This window comes from Coregonus clupeaformis, chromosome 15 (assembly GCF_020615455.1).
Source record: "Coregonus clupeaformis isolate EN_2021a chromosome 15, ASM2061545v1, whole genome shotgun sequence".
NCBI lineage: Eukaryota > Metazoa > Chordata > Actinopteri > Salmoniformes > Salmonidae > Coregonus > Coregonus clupeaformis.
Window position 1 is genome coordinate 59,354,807 of NC_059206.1, and position 24,391 is coordinate 59,379,197.

Here is a 24,391-nt window from a genome sequence, read left to right on the forward strand (position 1 = left end):
AATAGATTTCTCACCCATCTACACACAATACCCCATTATGACAAAGTGAAAACATGTTTAGACATTTTAGCAAATGTATTGAAAATGAAATACAGAAATATCTCATTTACTTAAATAAGTATTCACACCCGAGTCAATACTTTGTAGAAGCACCTTTGGCAGAGATGACAGCTGTGAGTCTTTCTGGGTAAGTCTCTAAGAGGTTTCCACACCTGGATTGTGCAACATTTACCCATTATTATTTTCTAAATTCTTCAAGCTCTGTCAAATTGGTTGTTGACCATTGCTAGATAACCATTTTCAGGTCTTGCCATAGATTTTCATGTAGATTTAAGTGAAAACTGTAACTCGGACACTCAGGAACATTGCAACACCAAAGTGTAATGAATAACTTCACCATGCTCAAAGGGATATTCAATGTCTGCTTTATTTATTTTTACCCATCTACCAATAGGTGCCCTTCTTTGTGAGGCATTGGAAAACCTCCCTGGTCTTTGTGGTTGAATCTGTGTTTGAAATTCACTGCTTGACTGAGGGACCTTTACGGATAATTGTATGTGTGGTGTACAGAGATTAGGTAGTCATTCAAAAATCATGCTAAACACTATTATTGCACACAGAGTGAGTCCATGCAACTTATTATATGTCTTGTTAAGCAAATTATCACTCTTGAACTTTAGGCTTGCCATAACAAAGGGTTTGAATACTTATTGACTCAAGACATTTCAGCTTTTCATTTTTTATTAATTCATTAAAATGTAAATAAACATAATTCCACTTTGACATTATGGGGTATTGCGTGTAGGCCAGTTACAAAAATATAAATGTATTCAATTTAAAATTCAGGCTGTTCCAAAACATAATGTGGAAAAAGACAAGGGGTGTGAATACTTTGAAGGCACTGTATATGCAAATGACAACAAACTAAATTGATTCCCTGGGTTACGTAGGAGATTCATCATTCTGTTCAAACCAAAGAACCTCTGAGCCATTAAGCAGCAACGTTGCCTTTATATGAATCGATGCAAACTTAAGTCTCGCTAGCTAATGCTAAGTGATAAAACAACCACTACTACATCCTGGCTATGGCAGTAGCTTTAGTATGGCAACAGGCAACACAGAAAACGAAATATGGTCAATTATCCTTATTCTTCCTCAAGTCAGGTGACGCCAACAGTAGAGCTTGCGACCCAAAATTCAATCAACGCTGTCGTCAATCCAAACAGGTAAATCTGAAAGCATGGACTCACTCCAGGCCAGGCTCAGTGACCAGTGGCAGTCAATCAGTCCCACCACACCAGCTTGCAGTGCTCTTACCTGGCCAGGTACTGCTGCCGCTAGCTGGGCCTGAGCTGCCGCCTGCTGGGCTTGCTGCGCTGCCTGCTGGGCTTGCTGGACTTGCTGCTGCTGCTGTTGCTGCTGCTGCAACGCTCTAGCCTGGCCACACACAAACACACAAAGCGCACACACACACACACACATACATACAAAGAACACACAGCACATACACACACATAGGGAAGCAAGCAAGCAAGCAGAGGGGTGCGTAAACGAGTTACTGGAATAAGTGTGTTATCCCAGAGACGATAGATTATGAATTTAGAGTGGACAACAAAAGGTCACCACTATTCTACAGATGTTGAACTAAACTTTTAATTAATTTTTTTCAATAACACCACCTCTGCTTTACCTGCAAGGCTTGGATCTTGAGCTGCTGCTGCTGCTGTTGCTGCTGACTGAGTGAGCTGATGGGTACATGCTGTGTGGGGGCCATCTGCCCAGCAAGAGACTGGGGCACCATGCCCTGCTGCTGGGAGTGGGGGGGCAGCTGGGTCGGCTGGGGCTGAGACTGAACCTGTTGCTGCTGCTGTTGCTGCTGCTGCTGGACCATGTGCTGGATGGACTGTGCCTGGGCCTGTGCTTGGGCCTGTGCATGCTGCTGTTGGAGTTGTAACTGAACTATCTGCTGTTGTTGCTGGTGCCTTGATGGGTGCATCTGAAGACAGATGGGGAGGGTGTGTAAACACTTAAGATACAGATTATTTGAAGCCTCAAAATATGCTCATTTTATTCTCATGTCATATTTGTTTACCAAAAGATAAACCAATTCAACTGCCTTCTTGCATGTCTCCGTTAGCTTTTTAATGTACATCTAGGCAGGCTATCATGGCGGGGCTTTGAAGCTTATACCTGGTTCTGTTGTTGCTGGTTTTGGGCCTGCTGCTGCTGGTTTTGGTGCTGCTGTTGGAGCTGTTGGTTCTGATGGTGTTGCTGCTGTAATTGTTGCAGCTTCAGCTGCTGCTGGACCTGAAACTGCTGCTGCTGTATGGCCGTCTGTTGTTGTTGCATTGCTGTCTGCTGCTGCTGCTGCATGGCCGTCTGTTGTTGTTGTTGCATGGCTGTCTGTTGCTGCTGTGCCTGGAACTGCTGGAACTGGATGGACTGCTGCTGCTGGGCGATCTGCTGCATCTGCATCTGCCCTGGACCTCCTACTACAGGGAGGATGTGGACAAAACAGACACACATCCTCCAGCTGAGAACTTGGGGAAAGCCCTGGAGGAAAAGCCCTACACTTGAGCCTCACTGAGCACACATAAATAAGAGTCTGGAGCAGTGCATGTAAGCCGAGTTGAGCAGTTGGACACCCTGCTCATCTCACAGAGCGCTCCACATCCTTTCCCTCGCTCCAGTCAAATTGTGCCCGTGCAGCTCCCACTCATCTCCACCCACATGCTCTGAGCCTCACTGAGGACACAGAAATATGAGTTTGGAGGTCCCTGATACAAAATCAAATGTAATGAACGGTAGGCTACTCATCCAATTGTTTCTGTGGGCTAACAGACAGAATTCAAATAAGTAAGGGATCATCAACGAGGGGCTACGCGTTCTATGGAAAATAATGAATGACGTGGACGGTGTGTTCCACGAAGCGCTAGCGGAGTGGAACTACAGTGGTTCCTCATTTAAAAGTTGCATCATACTGCAGCACAGCTTGCAGGATGCTGCCATATGGTACAGTATGTTACAGTGCATGATGTCATAGTATTTTATTGTCAGCCATTGTTGCCGTTAATGTCCTTAATGCTTGTTGAAACCACCAGAGGGCATCTTTGAGGGAGTCTTTCTGAAGCCTGTTGGGGTTTGCTTACTTTCCCAAATAATCCTACAGAGGTCCATGCAGGCCAGACGTTTTGATTGCTATACCCTATCTGAAAGACCATAACAAGTTAATGAATTTAGTTGACATGAAGCAACCATAGCCTCAGCTACTATAGCACAGATAAATACATCTTAAAACATGCTATTCTGTTCTTTTGAAATAAACTGTCTTAGTGTCATGTTTTTTTGATGACCTTCTTCAACAAAATATGAATGGATTTCTTTGTGATTGTGTATATTACATTGATTTATTAGACTGGCGGCTATTGGTAGGCTACATTTTAGTCATTTAGCAGACGCTCTTATCCAGAGCGACTTACAGTTAGTGAGTGCATACATTTTCATACTGAAAATCAAGCATTTTTGTTATAAAACGAAATAACAAAGCCATCCTTGAATATTTAAACAATGAATAAACCGCAACATGTAGGCTAAAGCGATTGAATTCACGAATGCATTTGACTGTTTTTTTATATTGGCTGTACTAGAGACTTTAAAACCTTTTTTTGTTAGAACAGACTATATGGGATTGATTATAATTTGTTTGTAAAGTATTATTGTATTTGTTGTGCTGTTTATACTGTTAGAAATTTAGGTTAATTAAATTGATTAATATTATGGTGTTTCTATTCCAAGAAAAACGAAAATGCATTTTACAGTAGCCTATGTAGGCCTCAGGGTTTCTGTTAGGGTTAAGATGGCATTGTACAACGTGACCGGTCGGGAGTAGTCCTAGGCTACTAAGCGACAGCGAGTGAAGAGCAAAATAATCCTAACATTTCCACTGCTTATTTGTAGGATAAGCAATATCCAAACGGAGATTCAAAAATCTGATTGATTTATCAAGACCAGTCCCCATGCTTGTCTAAAAGCAGCGTGAAACGGTGCTGAAATAGTTGACCACACGTGGGTAGGCTATTGCTTCAAATCCTATTATAACAATTGGATAACTTTGGGTGTTTCAGTAAGCAACAATGTTGCCTTCAATTGCATTAGCCTACTTTATTCTAATATTTCTGTCATTCAGTGATCTTTATTCCCATAGTAATTCGTTATGGATCCATCCAGATGTGGTTAGAAAACAGTGCATGTGGTGGGCTATGCAAAGAGATGGGTGAAGTGACATGCCTCGCAAACACCCATTAATACCTTTAAAGTCCCTAAAACTTGGCAAGAGTCTATTGTCCTGCTGATAGCCCATCAAGGGTGGATGGCTTCTTTTGTATTCCAATTACACCTGGCCCACAGCGTTCTTGCGTACTTACAGCACAGTGCACTTTCATTCCATTCTCCACCTGACTCTCTACCAATGCCACCAGATTATTATTTATATTGTTGTTATCTATTCGGTAACATTCCACAAGTAAATGTAATAAATAAAACACCTACATTAAATAGCTCAGGTCTTGAAATATATGAAACCTTGTTTTTTTATCTGTGCTTAGTAGCTGAGGCTTTATGGCTTCGCCTTCAACTTGTTAATTTAGCAGACATCACTTGCATATATTCAGTCAACACATATATTTTAAGAATAAAATGGAATATAACAGACCATTTTTGTTTCTCTAAAAATAAAAACCGTACAGTGTAACAACAATTTTAGTAAGTAATAAGCTACGGTCCAGTTACAGCTTCTTCTGACAAAGTAGAAACAAAAAAAGTGTATTTTTTTTTTGTGTGCGCGCGGGACAAAGGAATAGCAATTCCTACACTATTGTTCTAAATTCAATCACCCTCCTCTTCTTCATCCTCATCATTCAGTTCATTCAAATTCAATTGTAATACATTTTGTCACTCCCATTAAACAACTCCAAATCGCGTTTGCATGTGCTCCAAAGGGATAACTTGAAATAACATTATATAGTTTTAACTAAATAATCGAAAGGAAAAATGTGATTATTTATTAGCCTAGTGGATATACAGTACCAGTCAAAAGTTTGGACACACCTACTAATTCAAGGTGTTTTCTTTATTTTTACTATTTTCTACACCGTAGAATAATAGTGAAGACATCAAAACTATGAAATAACACATATGGAACCATGTAGTAACCAAAAAAAAGTGTTAAACAGATCAAAGTAGCCACCATTTGACTTGACAGCTTTGCACACGCTTGGCATTCTCTCAACCAGCTTCATGAGGAATGCTTTTCCAACAGTCTTGAAGGAGTTCCCACATATGCTGAGCACTTGTTGGCTGCTTTTCCTTCACTCTGCGGTCCAACTCATCCCAAACCATCTCAATTGGGTTGAGGTCGGGTGATTGTGGAGGCCAGGTCATCTGATGCAGCACTCCATCACTCTCCTTGGCCTTTACACAGCCCGTAGGTGTGTTTTGGGTCATTGTCCTGTTGAAAAACAAATTATAGTCCCAATAAGCGCAAACCAGATGGGATGGCGTATTGCTGCAGAATGCTGTGGTAGTCATGCTGGTTAAGTGTGCCTTGAATTCTAAATAAATCACAGACAGCGTCACCAGCAAAGCACCCCCACACCATCACACCTCCTCCTCCATGCTTCACGGTGGGAACCACACATGCGGAGAATATCCGTTTACCTACTCTGCGTCTCACAAAAACACGGCGGTTGGAACCAAAAATCTCAAATTTGGACTCATCAGACCAAAGGACAGATTTCCACCGGTCTAATGTCCATTGCTCATGTTTCTTGTCCCAAGCAAGTCTCTTCTTCTTATTGGTGTCCTTTAGTAGTGGTTTCTTTGCAGCAATTCGACCATGAAGGCCTGATTCACGCAGTCTCCTCTGAACAGTTGATGTTGAGATGTATCTGTGACTTAAACTCTGTGAAGCATTTATTAATGAACTTATTCTATGCAGCAGAGGCAACTCTGGGTCTTCCTTTCCTGTGGCGGTCCTCATGAGAGCCAGTTTCATCATAGCGCTTGATGGTTTTTGCGACTGCACTTGAAGAAACTTTCAAAGTTCTTTAACTTTTCCGTATTGACTGACCTTCATGTCTTAAAGTAATGATGGACTGTCATTTCGCTTTGCTTATTTGAGCTGTTCTTGCCATAATATGGACTTGGTCTTTTACCAAATGGGGCTATCTTCTGTATACCAACCCTACCTTGTCACAACACAACTGATTGGATCAAACGCATTAAGGAGGAAAGAAATTCCACAAATTAACTTTTAACTAGGCACTCCTGTTAATTTAAATGCATTCCAGGTGACTACCTCATGAAGCTGGTTGAGAGAATGCCAAGAGTGTGCAAAGCTGTCATCAAAGCAAAGGGTGGCTACTTTGAAGAATCTCAAATAGAAAATATATTTTAATTTGTTTAACACTTTTTTGGTTACTACATGATTCCATATGTATTATTTCATAGTTTTGATGTCTTCACTATTATTCTACAATGTAGAAAATAGTAAAAATAAAGAAAAATCCTTGAATGAGTAGGTGTGTCCAAACTTTTGACTGGTAGAGCGTCTGCTAAATGACTAAAATGTAAATGTAAAATGTACTGTAAGTATTTTAGGTATATCATGTGAATTAGGCCTCATGTAAAATCATTGTCAAAAGCACAAGAGACACTGTTGCATGACAAACAGGTGCTGTTAGATTACAATATAATTTATCTGCCAGTTTGGAACAGTGTAAACAATACTAAATAAATTATAAGTAATAGCAGTCTGTTCTAATGAGAGAGAAAAAAAGTAAAGCCCTTAATATAGCATAGCAAAGTTTTAAAACAGCCGGATTTGTGAAATTGCTTTATCTGACATTTTGCGGTTGCATGAGGCTTGGTGATCACAGAATCAGTAGGATATTAAACAAACACTTAAATAGGCAACAGAAGCAGGAACAGAAGCATAGGACTAAGTGACTCACTCATTTGTGGCTTTCGTTCAAAATAAGTTATATTATAATGCAGGGTTAAAGAAACATTATTTCTGATTGTCTTTAGCTTGCAGTCTCTCTCCTCTCGCTATAACTAATTTTGTTTGAATTATGTGGATTATAATAAATGAATATATTTGTAGGGGTTGATGCATTTTTCGTTAGAGCAAATCTGGTTTGTGATATTTAGATAGAAATGTAAAACTTTAAGAGTACTTAAGCCTCAATACATTACAAGTTTTCCATTTTTTGGCCATTAGGCTACACTTTACAATAGGACTCAACACTGATTGACCACAGCATCTATCGTTAGTCTAAACTGCGTCACAAATTGGGAGATTTTTCACACCTAGCCAAGCTATTAGACTACCCTTTCGTAAATTAATGGAGGTTTAAATGTTTCAGTCAGTCTCTCGCCTATCGCACTAGAGTCTTGCATCAGGCAACAACAACAAAAAATAAACTGCCGGGTTGTCCCGGAATTGAGAGAGAACTTGGATAAATATGTGTGGACTGATGATTACATAAACGAAGAGTGGATGTTATCCACCACGGGGTCAATGCAAACAGTCCGGGTGGCCATTTGATTAATTGTTCAGCAGTCTTATGGCTTGGGAGTAGAAGCTGTTATGGAGCCTTTTGGACCTAGACTTGGCGCTCCGGTACCACTTGCCTTGCAGAAGCAGAGAGAACAGTCTATGACTTGGGTGACTGGAGTCTTTGATACTTTTTTGGGCCTTCCTCTGACACCACCTAGTATATACAGTGGGGAGAACAAGTATTTGATACACTGCCGATTTTGCAGGTTTTCCTACTTACAAATGTAGAGGTCTGTAATTTTTATCATAGGTACACTTCAACTGTGAGAGACGGAATGTAAAACAAAAATCCAGAAAATCACATTGTATGATTTTTAAGTAATTAATTTGCATGACATAAGTATTTGATACATCAGAAAAGCAGAACTTAATATTTGGTACAGAAACCTTTGTTTGCAATTACAGAGATCATACGTTTCCTGTAGGTCTTGACCAGGTTTGCACACACTGCAGCAGGGATTTTGGCCCACTCCTCCATACAGACCTTCACCAGATCCTTCAGGTTTCGGGGCTGTCGCTGGGCAATACGGACTTTCAGCTCCCTCCAAAGATTTTCTATTGGGTTCAGGTCTGGAGACTGGCTAGGCCACTCCAGGACCTTGAGATGCTTCTTACGGAGCCACTCCTTAGTTGCCCTGGCTGTGTGTTTCAGGTCGTTGTCATGCTGGAAGACCCAGCCACGACCCATCTTCAATGCTCTTACTGAGGGAAGGAGGTTGTTGGCCAAGATCTCGCGATACATGGCCCCATCCATCCTCCCCTCAATACGGTGCAGTCGTCCTGTCCCCTTTGCAGAAAAGCATCCCCAAAGAATGATGTTTCCACCTCCATGCTTCACGGTTGGGATGGTGTTCTTGGGGTTGTACTCATCCTTCTTCCTCCAAACACGGCGAGTGGAGTTTAGACCAAAAAGCTATATTTTTGTCTCATCAGACCACATGACCTTCTCCCATTCCTCCTCTGGATCATCCATATGGTCATTGGCAAACTTCAGACGGGCCTGGACATGCGCTGGCTTGAGCAGGGAGACCTTGCGTGCGCTGCAGGATTTTAATCCAGGACAGCGTAGTGTGTTACTAATGATTATCTTTGAGACTGTGGTCCCAGCTCTCTTCAGGTAATTGACCAGGTCCTGCCGTGTAGTTCTGGGCTTATCCCGCACCTTCCTCATGATCATTGATGCCCCACGAGGTGAGATCTTGCATGGAGCCCCAGACCGACGGTGATTGACCGTCATCTTGAACTTCTTCCATTTTCTAATAATTGCGCCAACAGTTGTTGCCTTCTCACCAAGCGGCTTGCCTATTGTCCTGCAGCCCATCCCAGCCTCATGCAGGTCTACAATTGTATCCCTGATGTCCTTACACAGCTCTCTGGTCTTGGCCATTGTGGAGAGGTTGTAGTCTGTTTGATTGAGTGTGTGGACAGGTGTCTTTTATACAGATAACGAGTTCAAACAGGTGCAGTTAATACAGGTAATGAGTGGAGAACAGGAGGGCTTCTTAAAGAAAAACTAACAGGTCTGTGAGAGCCGGAATTCTTATTGGTTGGTAGGTGATCAAATACTTATGTCATGCAATAAAATGCACATTAATTACTTAAAAATCATACAATGTGATTTTCTGGATTTTTGTTTTAGATTCCGTCTCTCACAGTTGAAGTGTACCTATGATAAAAATTACAGACCTCTACATGCTTTGTAAGTAGGACAACCTGCAAAATCGGCAGTGTATCAAATACACTTGTTCTCCCCACTGTAGGTCCTGGATGGCAGGAAGCTTGCCCCCAGTGATCAAATCAAATCAAATTTGATTTGTCACATGCGCCGAATACAACAGGTATAGATCTTACAGTGAAATGCGTACTTACAAGCCCTTAACCAACAATGCAGTTTTAAGAAAGAATACAACAAAATAAAATAAAAAATAAAAATAATTATAATAATAAAACGAATACATTTAAATTAAACAATACAACAACAAAAATACTATATAAAATAATACAAAATAAAAGTAACAAATAATTAAAGAGCAGCAGTAAAAAAAACAAGTGAGGCTATATACAGGGGGTACCGGTACCGAGTCAATGTGCGGTGGCACCGTTTAGTTGAGATAATTGGGGTAATATGTACATGTAAGTAGAGTTATTAAAGTGACTTGCATATATAATAAACAGAGTAGCAGCAGCGTAAAAGAGGGGTGGGGGGGGCAATGAAAATAGTCTGGGTAGCCATTTGATTAGATTTTCAGGAATCTTATGGCTTGGGGGTAGAAGCTGTTATGGAGCCTCTAGGACCTAACTTTGAGCTCCGGTACCGCTTGCCGTGCGGTTGCAGAGAGAACAGTCTATGACTAGGGTGGCTGGAGTCTTTGACAATTTTTAGGGCCTTTCTCTGACACCGCCTGGTATAGAGGTCCTGGATGGCAGGAAGCTTGGCCCCAGTGATGTACTGGGCCGTACGCACTACCCTTTGTAGTGCCTTGAGGTCGGAGGCTGAGCAGTTGCCATACCAGGCAGTGATGCAACCAGTCACGATGCTCTCGATGATGCAGCTGTAGAACCTTTTGAGGATCTGAGGACCCATGCCAAATCTTTTCAGTCTCCTTAGGGGAAATAGGTTTTGTCGTGCCCTCTTCACGACTGTCTTGGTGTGCTTGGACCATGTTAGTTTGTTGGTGATGTGGACACCAAGGAACTTGAAGCTCTCAACCTGCTCCACTACAGCCCCGTCGATGAGATTGGGGGCGTGCTCGGTCCTCTTCTTTTTCCTGTAGTCCACAATCATCTCCTTTGTCTTGATCAAGTTGAGGGATAGGTTGTTGTCCTGGCACCACACAGCCAAGTCTCTGACGACCTCCCTATAGGCTGTCTCGTCGTTGTCGGTGATCAGGCCTACCACTGTTGTGTCATCGGCAAACTTAATGGTGGTGTTGGAGTCGTGCCTGGCCATGCAGTCATGAGTGAACAGGGAGTACAAGAGGGGACTGAGCACGCACCCCTGAGGGGCCCCCGTGTTGAGGATCAGCGTGGCGGATGTGTTGTTACCTACCCTTACCACCTGGGGGCGACCCGTCAGGAAGTCCAGGAACCAGTTGCAGAGGGAGGTGTTTAGTCCCAGGGTCCTTAGCTTAGTGATGAGCTTTGAGGGCACTATGGTGTTGAATGCTGAGCTGTAGTCAATGAATAGCATTCTCACATAGGTGTTCCTTTTGTCCAGGTGTGAAAGGGCAGTGTGGAGCGCAATAGAGATTGCATCATCTGTGGAACTGTTGGGGCGATATGCAAATTGGAGTGGGTCTAGGGTTTCTGGAATAATGGTGTTGATGTGAGCCATGACCAGCCTTTCAAAGCACTTCATGGCTACCTACGTGAGTGCTACGGGTGGTAGTCATTTAGGCAGGTTACCTTTGCTTTCTTGGGCACAGGGACTATGGTGGTTTGCTTGAAACATATAGGAATTACAGACTCGGTCATGGAGAGGTTGAAAATGTCAGTGAAGACACTTGCCAGTTGGTCAGCGCATTCTCAGAGTACACATCCTGGTAATCCGTCTGGCCCCGCGGCCTTGTGAATGTTGACCTGTTTAAAGGTCTTGCTCACATCGGCTACGGAGAGCGTGATCACACAGTCGTCCGGAACAGCTGGAGCTCTCATGCATGCTTCAGTATTGCTTGCCTCGAAGCGAGCATAAAAGGAATTTAGGCCGTCTGGTAGGCTCGCATCACTGGGTAGCTCGCGGCTGGGTTTCTCTTTGTAGACCGTAATAGTTTGCAAGCCCTGCCACATCCGACAAGCATCAGAGCCGGTGTGGTAGGATTCAATCTTAGTCCTGTATTGACGCTTTGCCGGTTTGATGGGTCGTCTGATGGCATAGCAGGATTTCTTATAAGTGTCCGGATTAGTGTCCAGGGGCAGGATTCACAAAACCTTCTTAAGAAGAAATGTCTTCTTAACTGCCATTTTTCCTTAACTATAGACTTAAGAAGAAAGTTAAGCAAAGTTGCTATTCCTCAAAGTTTTTGGAAATGTTCTTATGTTTTTTCCCTAAGAAAAAAGTTAAGAAATGGGATTCTTGAAAATAATGCTTTAGGAAATGTACTTAACTTTAGGACAGCTAAACCAATGTCTTGTGCAGACTGGGCCCAGGAGGTGAGCATTTTAAAAATATATATATTATAACTAAAAACATAAATGTAAACCTTAATTTGAAAAGCTTTTAATGACATATTTGACTTAATAATGAATATTATAATAATAATTGTTGAAATGGTCATAAAATCAAATGATGCCAAAGCAAAATGTATTCATTAGAAAAGTTATTAAAATAACAATAGTCAAACACAGAATAATTAAACAGGAATATTTAGTGATTCAAAGCTTACTATGATCCTGTACATTAAAGGATGGAAGTTATTCTGCTAGAGAGAGGGAGAACCCACAGAAGCCCCTCAGAGATCGGATGGAGCCTCTACATGTCCCTGACCATGTTCTACTGAGGCAATATCGACTACCGCGACACTCTATCATGTACTTACCTGACCTTCTAAATGAAAACTTAAAAAGAAAGACCATGAGATCATGCCCTCTTCCAATCATCCTACAAATCATGATAGCTCTGAGATTCCTAGCATCGGGATCCTTTCAAGCCTTGCTTGCAGGGACAGTGGGAGTTAGTCAGTCCTCTGTGAGTCAGGTGGTTAGTGCAGTGTGTGATGCACTGTGTTGTCATGTGCAAAGACTCATCAAGTTCCCATCAACTGCAGCTGAACAAATAAGCACCAAACAAACTTTTTTTGAGGTGGCTAACTTCCCCAATGTCCTTGGTGCTGTGGATGGGACCCATGTGGCAATAAAGGTCAGTGACGATGACAAGCTTCTGTCAAAACATGTCTACATAAGTAGAGTTTGCACCCCACCAAAATGTATTATTTCAGTAGGCCTTATTAGTAACTGATGTAGTCTCACCATTTCTCCTGATATGGTCCACGTGATGAGGAAATGTATGTTAATCGAAATAACTTCCACTCTATCAATGTGCAAGTAGTCTGCAATGCCACACTAGCCTTCACTAATGTTGTTGCCAAATGGCCCGGGAGCACACATGACTCCTTCATTGTATCAAATTCAGCCCTGGGAATCAAGTTTGAGGAAGGTCACATTCCTGATGGATGGCTATTAGGTAAAAAAAAAATCAGAAATCACTAACCCTTTCTTTCTTTCTTTACCTGATACCTGTTACCTGTGTAATTGTTTTGTGGTCCACAGCACACTTAAAATAGTGTTGCTTCTTTTATATATATATAACTACTTTGTATGTTTGGGGTTTTAGGTAATAGTGGCTATGGACAAAAAACATGGCTCATGACACCAATCCTACACACTAACAACGATGCAGAAGAGAAATACAACCATGCTCAGATGAAAACGAGGAGTTTAGTAGAGAGTCCTAAAATCCATATTCAGATGCATTGACCGCTCGGGGGGAGTTATTTTATACAGCCCAGATCATAACCTCAGCATGTATCTTGCACAACATCGGCATACAAAACACGATGCCACATCCCAATATACCTGACATTCCACCAGCCGTACCTGATCAGGATGCTGCCGCTGACCACAATGCTGCTGGTAGATGCAATGCTGGCCTACAAGCAAGAAATTACCTTATAAAGGAGGAGATTCACATGACAAAAAATAAGATTTGTATGATATCGAAACAGATTTATTTTAGAACATTATCTCTTCAAGTCTTCTTTGCTTCTACATGGCAAACTTCTCCTTCTCCAGGGCTAGCTTCTCCTTCTCCAGGGCTAATCTCTCGCCTTCCACTTTCAGCAGCTCCTCCTGCACCCTGCGCAGGGCCGTGACCTCCCCCAGCAGCATCCTCTGGACAGCCACCATCTCCTCCACACCAGCAAGCCTCCTTGCCCGGGGTGGTACTGGCTCGTACATTGGGGTGTCATGATGGATAAGGATCTGAGACAGGCGCATCTCCTCTGTGTCTTCAGTGATGATCTGTTGAGAAAATACAATGAATATGTTATGGGAATGATATGTGTTGTAGGCTTATTATAGAATAATAATAAACGTATTAAATGAGAAATCAAACAAACACCTTCCTCTGCTTGTTCTACTTTCATATGATCATAATGATGGCTCCCACATCCGGGCACGGGCATTTGGATGAGGTCCGGTGTATTTCTGGAAGGTCAAACACATCGTGACAGCATGACAACATTTCAAGAGCTGTAGGCTCGATATGATGAGAGAAGTAAACAAGTGTAACGTTAGCTGCACGACTGGATACTTTTGTAACCATTAACGTTTTCTTGCGCCACAGCCACAGACGGCTACCGGACATTTAAATACAGCAAGAAAACTAATTAAACGTACATTATCTAGCTAGCTAGTAATTAACCATATATTACAATATTCTAGAACTGTTATATAGCTAGAGTTAGCTAGTCAATTTGCAAAGAAGAACGTTAACGTCGTTAGCTATGTTGGCTAATTAGCTAATGTTGTTACGCGTTAGCTAGCTAGCCAACTTACCGGTCGCGCAGTCCGAGTTGATGCCCGACCGCAGTCCCTCTACCACCATTATCATGGACAATACCTTCCCCTCCAGCTGGTCCACATGAATGGTCGATCCCCCCCCCCCTCCAGTTTTCTCTCAGCTCCTTCTTAACAGCCGACTTGATGTCGGACCACTTCTTTTTTACGGCGTCACTGTCCGTTGCCATACCCCCGACAGCAGAGACAGACTCGGCCACTCTTGCCCATCCTCTCTTTTTGGTCTCTGCAGTGACCCAGCAGTTATCAAGTCTCCCCAACCTTTTCCTGGCTGCTATTTCCTCCACCATCACTTCAAGCTCTTGTTTGCTGAAGTTTTTATTGCACTTTCCTTGGATATCCATTTTTGGTTTTGATATAGCTAGTCTGATAGCTATAATGTGTGAAAAATAAAGTGTTTTTTGTGTGTGTATACAGGGTTCGCAAGCCAACTAAAATGTTTTATTCTCGAGACATAAAGCAAAAAAAAAAGTAATAAAATTGAAATATCTACACTTTATTATAGTGGGCCAAATCCTATCATCCCTGTCACATAGGCTTATTTATTGGTTTCAAGCACGTCACTAATGTCAATGCCACATAAGAAGCCACATGTTCTTAAGAAAGATAATTACGAAGTTCCTAAGAAAACTATGAATTCCTAAGAACATTTTAAGGAATTGCATTTACGAACTATCTTAAGAACTTTTTATTTTATTTTTTTCCTTAAGAAACTTCTTAAGTTTTTTGTAAGTAGTGTTTTGTGAATCCGGCCCCAGCTCCTTGAAAGCGGCAGCACTAGCCTTTAGCTCGGTGCGGATGTTGCCTGTAATCCATGGCTTCTGGTTGGGATATATACATACGGTCACTGTGGGGATGACGTCATCGATGCACTTAATGATGAACCCGGTGACTGAGGGGGTATAACTCCTCAATGCCACTGCATGAATCCCAGAACATATTCCAGTCTGTGCTAGCAAAACAGTCCTGTAGCGTAGCATCCGCGTCATCTGACCACTTCCGTATTGAGTGAGTCACTGGTACTTCCTGCTTTAGTTTTTGCTTGTAAACAGGAATCAGGAGGATATAATTATGGTCAGATTTGCCAAATGGAGGTCGAGGGAGAGATTTGTACGTGTCTGTGTGTGGAGCAAAGGCGGTCTAGAGTTTTTTTTCCTCTGGTTGCACATGTGACATGCTGGTAGAAATGATGTAAAACGGATTTAAGTTTGCCTGCATTAAAGTCCCCGGCCACTAGGAGCGCCACTTCTGGATGAGCATTTTCTTGTTTGCATATGGTCTTATACAGCTTGTTGAGTGCAGTCCTTTTTTCTTCTTTTTTTTTTTGTACTTTCACCCCTTTTTCTCCCCAATTTCGTGATATCCAATTGGTAGTTACAGTCTTGTCCCATCGCTGCAACTCCCCTACGGACTCGGGAGAGGCGAAGGTCGAGAGCCATGCGTCCTCCGAAACACGACCCTGCCAAGCCACACTGCATCTTGACACACTGCTCGCTTAACCCGGAAGCCAGCCGCACCAATGTGTCGGAGGAAACACTGTCCAGCTGGTGCCCGGCCCACCACAAGGAATTCGCTAGAGCGCGATGGTACAAGGAAATCCCGGCCGGCCAAACCCTCCCCTAACCCGGACGACGCTGGGCCAATTGTGTGCCGCCTTATGGGCCTCCCGGTCACGGCCGGCTGTGACGCAGCCTGGGATCGAACCCGGGTCTGTAGTGACGCCTCAAGCACTGCGATGCAGTGCCTTAGACCGCTGCGCCATTCGGGAGTGAGTGTGGTCTTAGTGCCAGCGTCGGTTTGTGGTGATAACAGCTACGAAAAATATAGATGAAAACTCTCTTGGAAGATACTGTGGTCTACAGCTTATCATGAGGTACTCTACCTCAGGAGAGCAATACCTCGAGACTACCTTAATATTAGACATCACGCACCAGCTGTTATTGACAAATAGACACACACCCCCACCCCTCGTCTTACCGGACGTAGCTGTTCTGTCCTGCCGATGCACGGAAAACCCAGCCAACTTGGGGAGACTTGATGTTGTTGTTCAACCACGACTCGGTGAAACATTACAGTTTTTAATGTCCTGTTGGTAGGATAGTCTCGAACGGAGCTCATCCAGTTTATTCTACAGTGATTGCACGTTGGCCAGTTCGAGGTGAGTAATCGCTGTTCTGATATCCAGAAGCTCTTTTCGGTCTTAAGAGACGGTAGCATCAACATTATGTACAAAATAAGTTACAAACAATACGAAAAAACACACAAAATAGCACAATTGGTTAGGCAGCCATCCCCCTCCGGCACCATTCTTCTGGGATATAAGGGTGCAGTGAGATACCCTATAGGTTGGACGATACTTTTCTCGTCAATCATCTTGAAAAAACGTATACTTAAACTGAAAATCAACCAAAGTCAGCCTTGAAATGCTTTATCTAAATGTTGAAAGTGCGTAGGTGACGGAGAGAAACAAAATGGTGCAGTTTGAGGCCATGTGGCAGAGAGTGATGCGGGAGATGGGGGTGTGAGCAAGTGGGTATGGGCAAGTGTGATGTAGTTGTCGCTATATGACTGTGCCATCAACTTATTTCTTTAGCAGACATCACTTGCTGTTTATATTCAGTCAACACATATTTTAAGAATATCATGGAATATAACAACATTTGTTTCACTTAGAATAAACATTAGTGTAACAACAGTTTTAGTAAGTAATATGCTACAGTCAAGTTACAGCTTCTTCTGACAAAGTAGAGACAAAAAAATAAGTGTATTTTTTCGGGTGTGCGTGCGGGACAGAGGAATAGCAATTCTTACACTATTGTTCTAAATTCAATCACCCTCTTCTTCTTCTTCATCCTCATCATTCAGTTAATTCAAATTCAGTTTTGAAGTCGTGCACAATTATCCGTTTCTATTTGGTTCATATCGCCCATTCAGTGACAGCATTCATTCAGGTAGAGACACATTAGTGCCTTGGGACCCAAAAGCATAATCAGCGCTCTAACTCCCCCTTGCGGTGGTCTGGAGCAATGAAGCAGTGGAGCAGGGTAACGTACTAAACCACAAATTACCTCTATGTCCCGTGGCATAATCTCAAAACGTTTAATTGAGGAACCACTGTAACCTTCCATAGGGTTGCATTATTTTCCAGAGAACACATAGAGCCCCGAGTTGATTATACCATGGCTATAATTTAAAAGTGGAACTGACAGCGTTTTAGCAACATGAAATCGTATTAAAATCTGTTCATATACACCCCCGGGAAGAATATTACACTTTTTTTAAAAACATTTTCAGACAAGCGAAAACTTAGATATGGTCATTTTCACGTTTTCATAAATTCATAGAATGCTTGGGAACGACGTATAGTAAGGCATTTGTGAAAATTCTATAGCAATATAGAGTGGTAAAGCTGCCGTGCGTTTGGGCAATTAATAGGCACTGCAGTGAATAAAACCTAATAAAAACATCTGTCTTGTTCAAGACCGGAGTCTACGCAGACTGGTGCGCCATTGCCAATCAGAGCTACAGTAGGCCTATATGCAAATAAGTAATTTGCCACACGGACCCACCCTCTTTCAATTTGAAATGGACTGTGTTTACTGGCAGTAGCAACAGCGCGACATTAGATCATTAGAACGCATTCGCCAAAAGCCACAAAATACACCTGAATGGATTTCTACAGATATGTAAGTACCACGGGAGTCCTCTTACATTTGGGAAATTCACAGTCCCATTGATCAAACAACCATTAAAAGGTAGGCTCTCAGTTGCCTATGCACATCAACAAGATCAACAACTAATGCTAGCCAGAGCGAGATGAGCTAAAATCTAACGAGGGAACATTAGATAAACCCTCTCAAACTCTTTCTGCTAGTCGGCTTTCAAAATTGCACTGATAAACGATGGGGAATAGTAGCCTGCTCGTCCTTCTGCAGCTTGCCTGCCAATGCACGCTTGTCCCAACCCACGTTTTGACAACTGAATGGGAACTTGCCTGCCCACCCATTTGATCGACGCCAAATACATTTGACAACTAAGAGATATGCTAACTGTGGAGAAGTCGTTCAATTTCAGCATAACTAGATAGCTAGCAAAGCGATTCACATTTCTTGCTAGCTAACCAAATGACACCTGCATCTCAAGCTGTAGCCACCCAAAAACAAATAGAGGGAAAAATCAGTCACTCACCCACTCCTCCAATAACATTACATCCTCCTAGCAGCTAGTTAGCTAGCTAAAGTTAGGCTTTGTGTTTTTAGTTTCCTAAATAAATAGCTACGCTAGCCCAGGAGTGTCAAACTCCATCAGCGCAAGGACCATATTGAAAAAACACAACAAATTTGCGGGCCGTAATAATTTTTACATGTGCAACTGCAACCCAAACGGGCCATGTTTTATTAGAAAAAAATATGGCCCTTTATAATGTCCACTTATGTACATATGATGCTGTATATAGCATTTTGACTTATTAAAACAAAAATAGATAAATAATATTTGTCCAGCCTTTGCTGCTATGCTTGTAGATGTGCATAATAGTCTGCGACCCTAATCAAAAAGTATTTAATAACTTCAAATAACATACAGTGGGGAAAAAAAGTATTTAGTCAGCCACCAATTGTGCAAGTTCTCCCACTTAAAAAGATGAGAGAGGCCTGTAATTTTCATCATAGGTACACGTCAACTATGACAGACAAAATCAGAAAAAAATATCCAGAAAATCACATTGTAGGATTTTTAATGAATTTATTTGCAAAGTATGGTGGAAAATAAGTATTTGGTCAATAACAAAAGTTTCTCAATACTTTGTTATATACCCTTTGTTGGCAATGACACAGGTCAAACGTTTTCTGTAAGTCTTCACAAGGTTTTCACACACTGTTGCTGGTATTTTGGCCCATTCCTCCATGCAGATCTCCTCTAGAGCAGATGTTTTGGGGCTGTGGCTGGGCAACACTGACTTTCAACTCCCTCCAAAGATTTCCTATGGGGTTGAGATCTGGAGACTGGCTAGGCCACTCCAGGACCTTGAAATGCTTCTTACGAAGCCATTCCTTCGTTGCCCGGGCGGTGTGTTTGGGATCATTGTCATGCTGAAAGATCCAGCCACGTTTCATCTTCAATGCCCTTGCTGATGGAAGGTTTTCACTCAAAATCTCACGATACATGGCCCCATTCATTATTTTCTTTACACGGATCAGTCGTCCTGGTCCCTTTGCAGAAAAACAGCCCCAAAGCATGATGTTTCCACCCCCATGCTTCACAGTAGGTATTGTGTTCTTTGGATGCAACTCAGCATTCTTTGTCCTCCAAACACGACGAGTTGAGTTTTTACCAAAAAGTTATATTTTGGTTTCATCTGACCATATGACATTCTCCCAATCCTCTTCTGGATCATCCAAATGCACTCTAGCAAACTTCAGACGGGCCTGGACATGTACTGGCTTAAGCAGGGGGACACGTCTAGCACTGCAGGATTTGAGTCCCTGGCGGCGTAGTGTGTTACTGATGGTAGGCTTTGTTACTTTGGTCCCAGCTCTCTGCAGGTCATTCACTAGGTCCCCCGTGTGGTTCTGGGATTTTTGCTCACCGTTCTTGTGATCATTTTGACCCCACGGGGTGAGATCTTGTGTGGAGCCCCAGATCGAGGGGAGATTATCAGTGGTCTTGTATGTCTTCCATTTCCTAATAATTGCTCCCACAGTTGATTTCTTCAAACCAAGCTGCTTACCTATTGCAGATTCAGTCTTCCCAGCCTGGTGCAGGTCTACAATTTTGTTTCTGGTGTCCTTTGACAGCTCTTTGGTCTTGGCCATAGTGGAGTTTGGAGTGTGACTGTTTGAGGTTGTGGACAGGTGTCTTTTATACTGATAACAAGTTCAAACAGTTGCCATTAATACAGGTAACGAGTGGAGGACAGAGGAGCCTCTTAAAGAAGAAGTTACAGGTCTGTGAGAGCCAGAAATCTTGCTTGTTTGTAGGTGACCAAATACTTATTTTCCACCATAATTTGCAAATAAATTCATTAAAAATCCTACAATGTGATTTTCTGGAATTTATTTCTCTCAATTTGTCTGTCATAGTTGACGTGTACCTATGATGAAAATTACAGGCCTCTCTCATCTTTTTAAGTGGGAGAACTTGCACAATTGGTGGCTGACTAAATACTTTTTTTCCCCACTGTATCTATATCAGAGCATATGAGCGGAGTGGAGCGGTGAGAATCTCAGCTCCTCGCTCACGGAGCTGTTCACCCCTCCGCTCCCCCCGCTCAAAGCCACATCAGGCCAGTCCGCTCATTATCGCTCAGCGCTCAATGCAGTTTGTATCGCGCTCCACTCAAATCGCCCTCTCGCTCGCTCCAAAAAAGGAAAAAAATCTGCATGTATTTCACTTTTAGCTTAAACCACAGCCTTACCTCCCAAAGAACTAAAGAGCAACGACAACATTTTCCAAATAGAAATGTTTTATTTCAAATTACAAATTAGGCCTAGCCTATGTAAGAAGGAATATACACAAAAAGTCCTGTAAAATTAAACGAATCAATGGGCCTAATTATATAAATAAAAATATACAGGCTATACATCAAAGTTTTAAAAGTAAATTAACTATTAGGCCAAAATTCTGATAACTGAACTTTTGCGCAGCTTGCACATGGATTAAAATTAAAATTGTCTTATATCCATTGTCAAACTTTAAAATAAAATTTTAAAAAATGAATTGCTTTCCTTATCTACAGTTCTTTTGAGTTCACCTTCAAGAACACAAGTTTGGCCAATGTCTGAGGCTTCAGACTCATGCGGTGGTTTCTTGACAGCAGGCCAGCAGCGGAGAAAACCCTCTCTGCGCTCGCAGACCCGCTTGGGATGCTGAACACAATGCGAGCTACTTTAGCCAGGCGGGGAAAAGACGTGGAGTTTTCTTTCCAAAATCGAATAACATCTGCGTCTGGGTTCTGTCTCGGGGATGAGAGGTAATTTTCGACTTCACCTTTGGCGTCTCCGGTTATGTGTAGCTGCTCGCTGAAGTATGACCCGAACAGGCGAGCTCTTTTTGGTTCAGGCTCGGGATTCAGGTCAGCGGCGGGTGGGGTGTCTGTCTCGTGTGTCCCGCTGGGAGCATTCATTTCCTCAACTTCTTTTATGAGGAGGTCGCGGATCTCCCCTAGTTTGTTGCATACAGACTCATCTCGGATTATCCATTCTGTCTTGAAACGGGGATCTAACACTGATGCTAAAATGAGATGTTTATCAGTATAGTATATTCCATAGCGAATTGACATGTTGTTTGCCAATGTTTCTGCAAAAGCAGCGATGCCCATTGAAAGTGCAGCGTGAGTGTCATCGGTGAGCAGGGATTTGATTTCTGTGACAGCAGGGAGGATCATCCCCAGGTTCCCCAGCTCCTTCTGCATTTTGTCTGTGAGGTCTGCCAGTGGTGTCAGCACACTGACAAGGTGCGTCAGCTGCCGTACTTGATTCAGGGTGATGTTAGCAACATTAGACTTGAGTTTGTTTTGCCATAACGGGTCTTTTTGGAACAACCGGATTAATGACTGAATCATCCGCAGCTGGCTGCTCCATCGAGTGGCGCAGGCATTTGTGGGGCGGACACCTAATTGGTCGGTTTCCTCTGTTTTCAGGGTGCTCTTGCGTACACTTTTCACCAGGTGCCCGACTTTCACTAACAGCCTATTAATGTTGTCGTGCTCGTTAATGGCGTCTTTGATCGCCAGCTGAAGCATGTGAATGGGGCATCTCAGATGTAAATTTGACACAGTAAAGTACTGATTTATCATAGTTTCTACATTAGAGGTTATCACTTCCACATGGACTTGCGAGGGCGCAGGTGGTCCCTCATCCTCCTCTTCATGTTCTGCACTGCTGCTGGCATCCGCGGTCACTTCACCCTCCGCCTCCTCTTCAGTGCCAGGGAGGAGGTTAAATGCCTTGATCATGTTGCTGGCACTGTCAGTGACGACCCGAATCACACGTCGTTGCACGTTCCAATATTTCAGTACACTTTCATACTTTTGGTAAATACGATCTGCGGTATGGTGCCCCTGTATGTGCTCACAGCCCAACAAAACCGTGTGCCCCCGGAACGTCCCATCAATGAAACTGGCCACGATGCCAAGGAAGCTGTGCCCTCTTCTACTGGTCCAAATGTCCGCAGACAGAACGAGCCCATCACCATTTTGCAGTAGGTCTTGCAGTTTGGCTTCCATCTCTTCCAGGGCATGTGGCATGAGTGTGTCCCGTACGGTGTTGTAGCATGGGGGGGTGTAGCCCGGTTGAGCTGCGCTGGCGAAGTGTTGCATCCCTTCGCGTTCTCCTTTACTCAGCGGTTCATAGTCCATGTAAATCATTTTAAAAAATGCTACATCCAGCTCTCTTTTTCTCTCCCTTGTTATGGTTGGGCCTTTGCGTGCAGTGAAGAAACTTTTGAATTCCTCAACCCCTTTCTCTTGTTGCTGCTGCTGCTCCTCTTGCTCTATAAAATACAAATTCATGGACGACACAAATTAAATTAAACAAACCATATATTAGGCCTACTTTGAATGACAAAACAAATTTGTTTGAATATTAGGCTATATTTACTTTACACTTTTGTTACAAGTTACCCTATTCAACTTGCTAACCTTTTGCTTTCTTCCCAGCGTGTTCACATAGCACACTTTCGTGTTTTCGAGAGATGTGTCTTTTTAGATTCCAAAATGAATCTTTACTGACTGAAACGATGTCACCACATTCTTTTTCTTGAACCACATTATCATTGTTAGTTAGTTTTATATTAATAGTACACCTGTATGACTTCTCATTTTCCTTTTTGAAGTACTTGGTGAACTCCATTATTGAGCCGAGTTTTGACTGAAAATAGTCTACTGTTGATGACTGTGCAAGACACAGATGGATTCTGGGTCAGGCTTGAGCATGCTTCAGACTCGTGGTGTGAGCAGAGCGAAATTGGAGCGGGACATAGGGCGACGCTCTGTCCTTTTAAAAATGCCGCTCTGCGCTCTGTCCAAAATCCGTCCGCTCGCGCTCCCCGCTCGCTCCCGCTCCACTCCGCTCACATGCTCTGATCTATATGTTGTTGTAACATTTCAACCTAAAACATGGTTTTCATTTATTTTTTTTACTGCATGCGGCACGGTTGAATGCAGCATTGCTGTATGGTGCCAGACTGCAACATTTTAGTAACCTAGCTTGGCCTGTGTCTGTCTGTACACTTTCCCTTCGCTGCGCGCTCTAAACGGGACACACACGAAAGCAGCGCAGTTGAAGTTCAATTCAATGATGCAAGCACATCAGACTGTAATTTCATGAAGTAGATGACTCAACTGATGACTCCTTTATACTGGCTTGTGTCCCCTATTCGGCCCAGGGGCTTTGTGTTTGACACATGTGCGCTAGTCTATTAGCCACGTTATGACAGGCTTGTGATCATTGCCCTAGCTAGTTTGATTGAAACTGAAATGGTGCATCCCGAATGGGTGGAGGCAGCAAACAATGTACCAGGCCATCTGTGATTTACAACCTGACAGCAATATTTTTTGAACTACCAAGTATTGGTGAATTATATTAATCATGCATTGAACTGCATCCATCTATTCTGCCAACAATATCTATTTATTATGGCCATCGAAATGTTAGCTATTAAAATCAGATCCAACAATAATATCAAGGGATTAGAAATCCAGGGTTTAAAAACAAAAGGTGTCATTGTATGCTGATGATTAATGTTTTCTTTTAAATCCACAATTTACAATCTGTAGAAACAATGAGAATAGAAGGGTTCAGAACTTTTGTGAAACATTCCATTTGAAAAAGATATGGCAAATAGAAATCCAATATGGATGGTGTTAAGAGATAGATGGGAGGTGTTGAATGGAGCTAGGATGGGACTAATAACAACAAGATAACTAATGTAAAGCATACTGTGTCCATAATAAGTATATAGATTATAGGTTGACAGCTTTTGTGAAAGAGCACAGTTAGAAATATATGGCATATTGAAGCAAACCAGATGGACATCATGAAAATGATAGGAGAGGATGAGGGTAGAGGAAGTTCAGGAGTAAAAACAAACAAAATAGAATTATTGTAAAATTGACTGTGTCCATAAAATGTATATAGTATGTATAAGCTGGAAGTAGAGGCCTAAGCGTTGTTGTTCATTAGTTTACTCTAATTAGGGGAG

General features: G+C 42.5%; 1 protein-coding gene across 1 annotated transcript in view; it reads right to left on the reverse strand.

The window, feature by feature from the left end:
• Nucleotides 1–24,391, reverse strand: part of LOC121582566 (mediator of RNA polymerase II transcription subunit 15) — a 41,657-nt gene that overhangs the window by 10,620 nt on the left and 6,646 nt on the right. The window contains exons 6-8 of the mRNA XM_045225459.1: nt 2,191–2,492; nt 1,691–1,996; nt 1,318–1,437 (exon numbers count right to left, since the gene is read on the reverse strand). Coding sequence (XP_045081394.1) covers nt 1,318–1,437; nt 1,691–1,996; nt 2,191–2,492 — 728 coding nt within the window. The remainder of the gene's footprint in view (nt 1–1,317; nt 1,438–1,690; nt 1,997–2,190; nt 2,493–24,391) is intronic.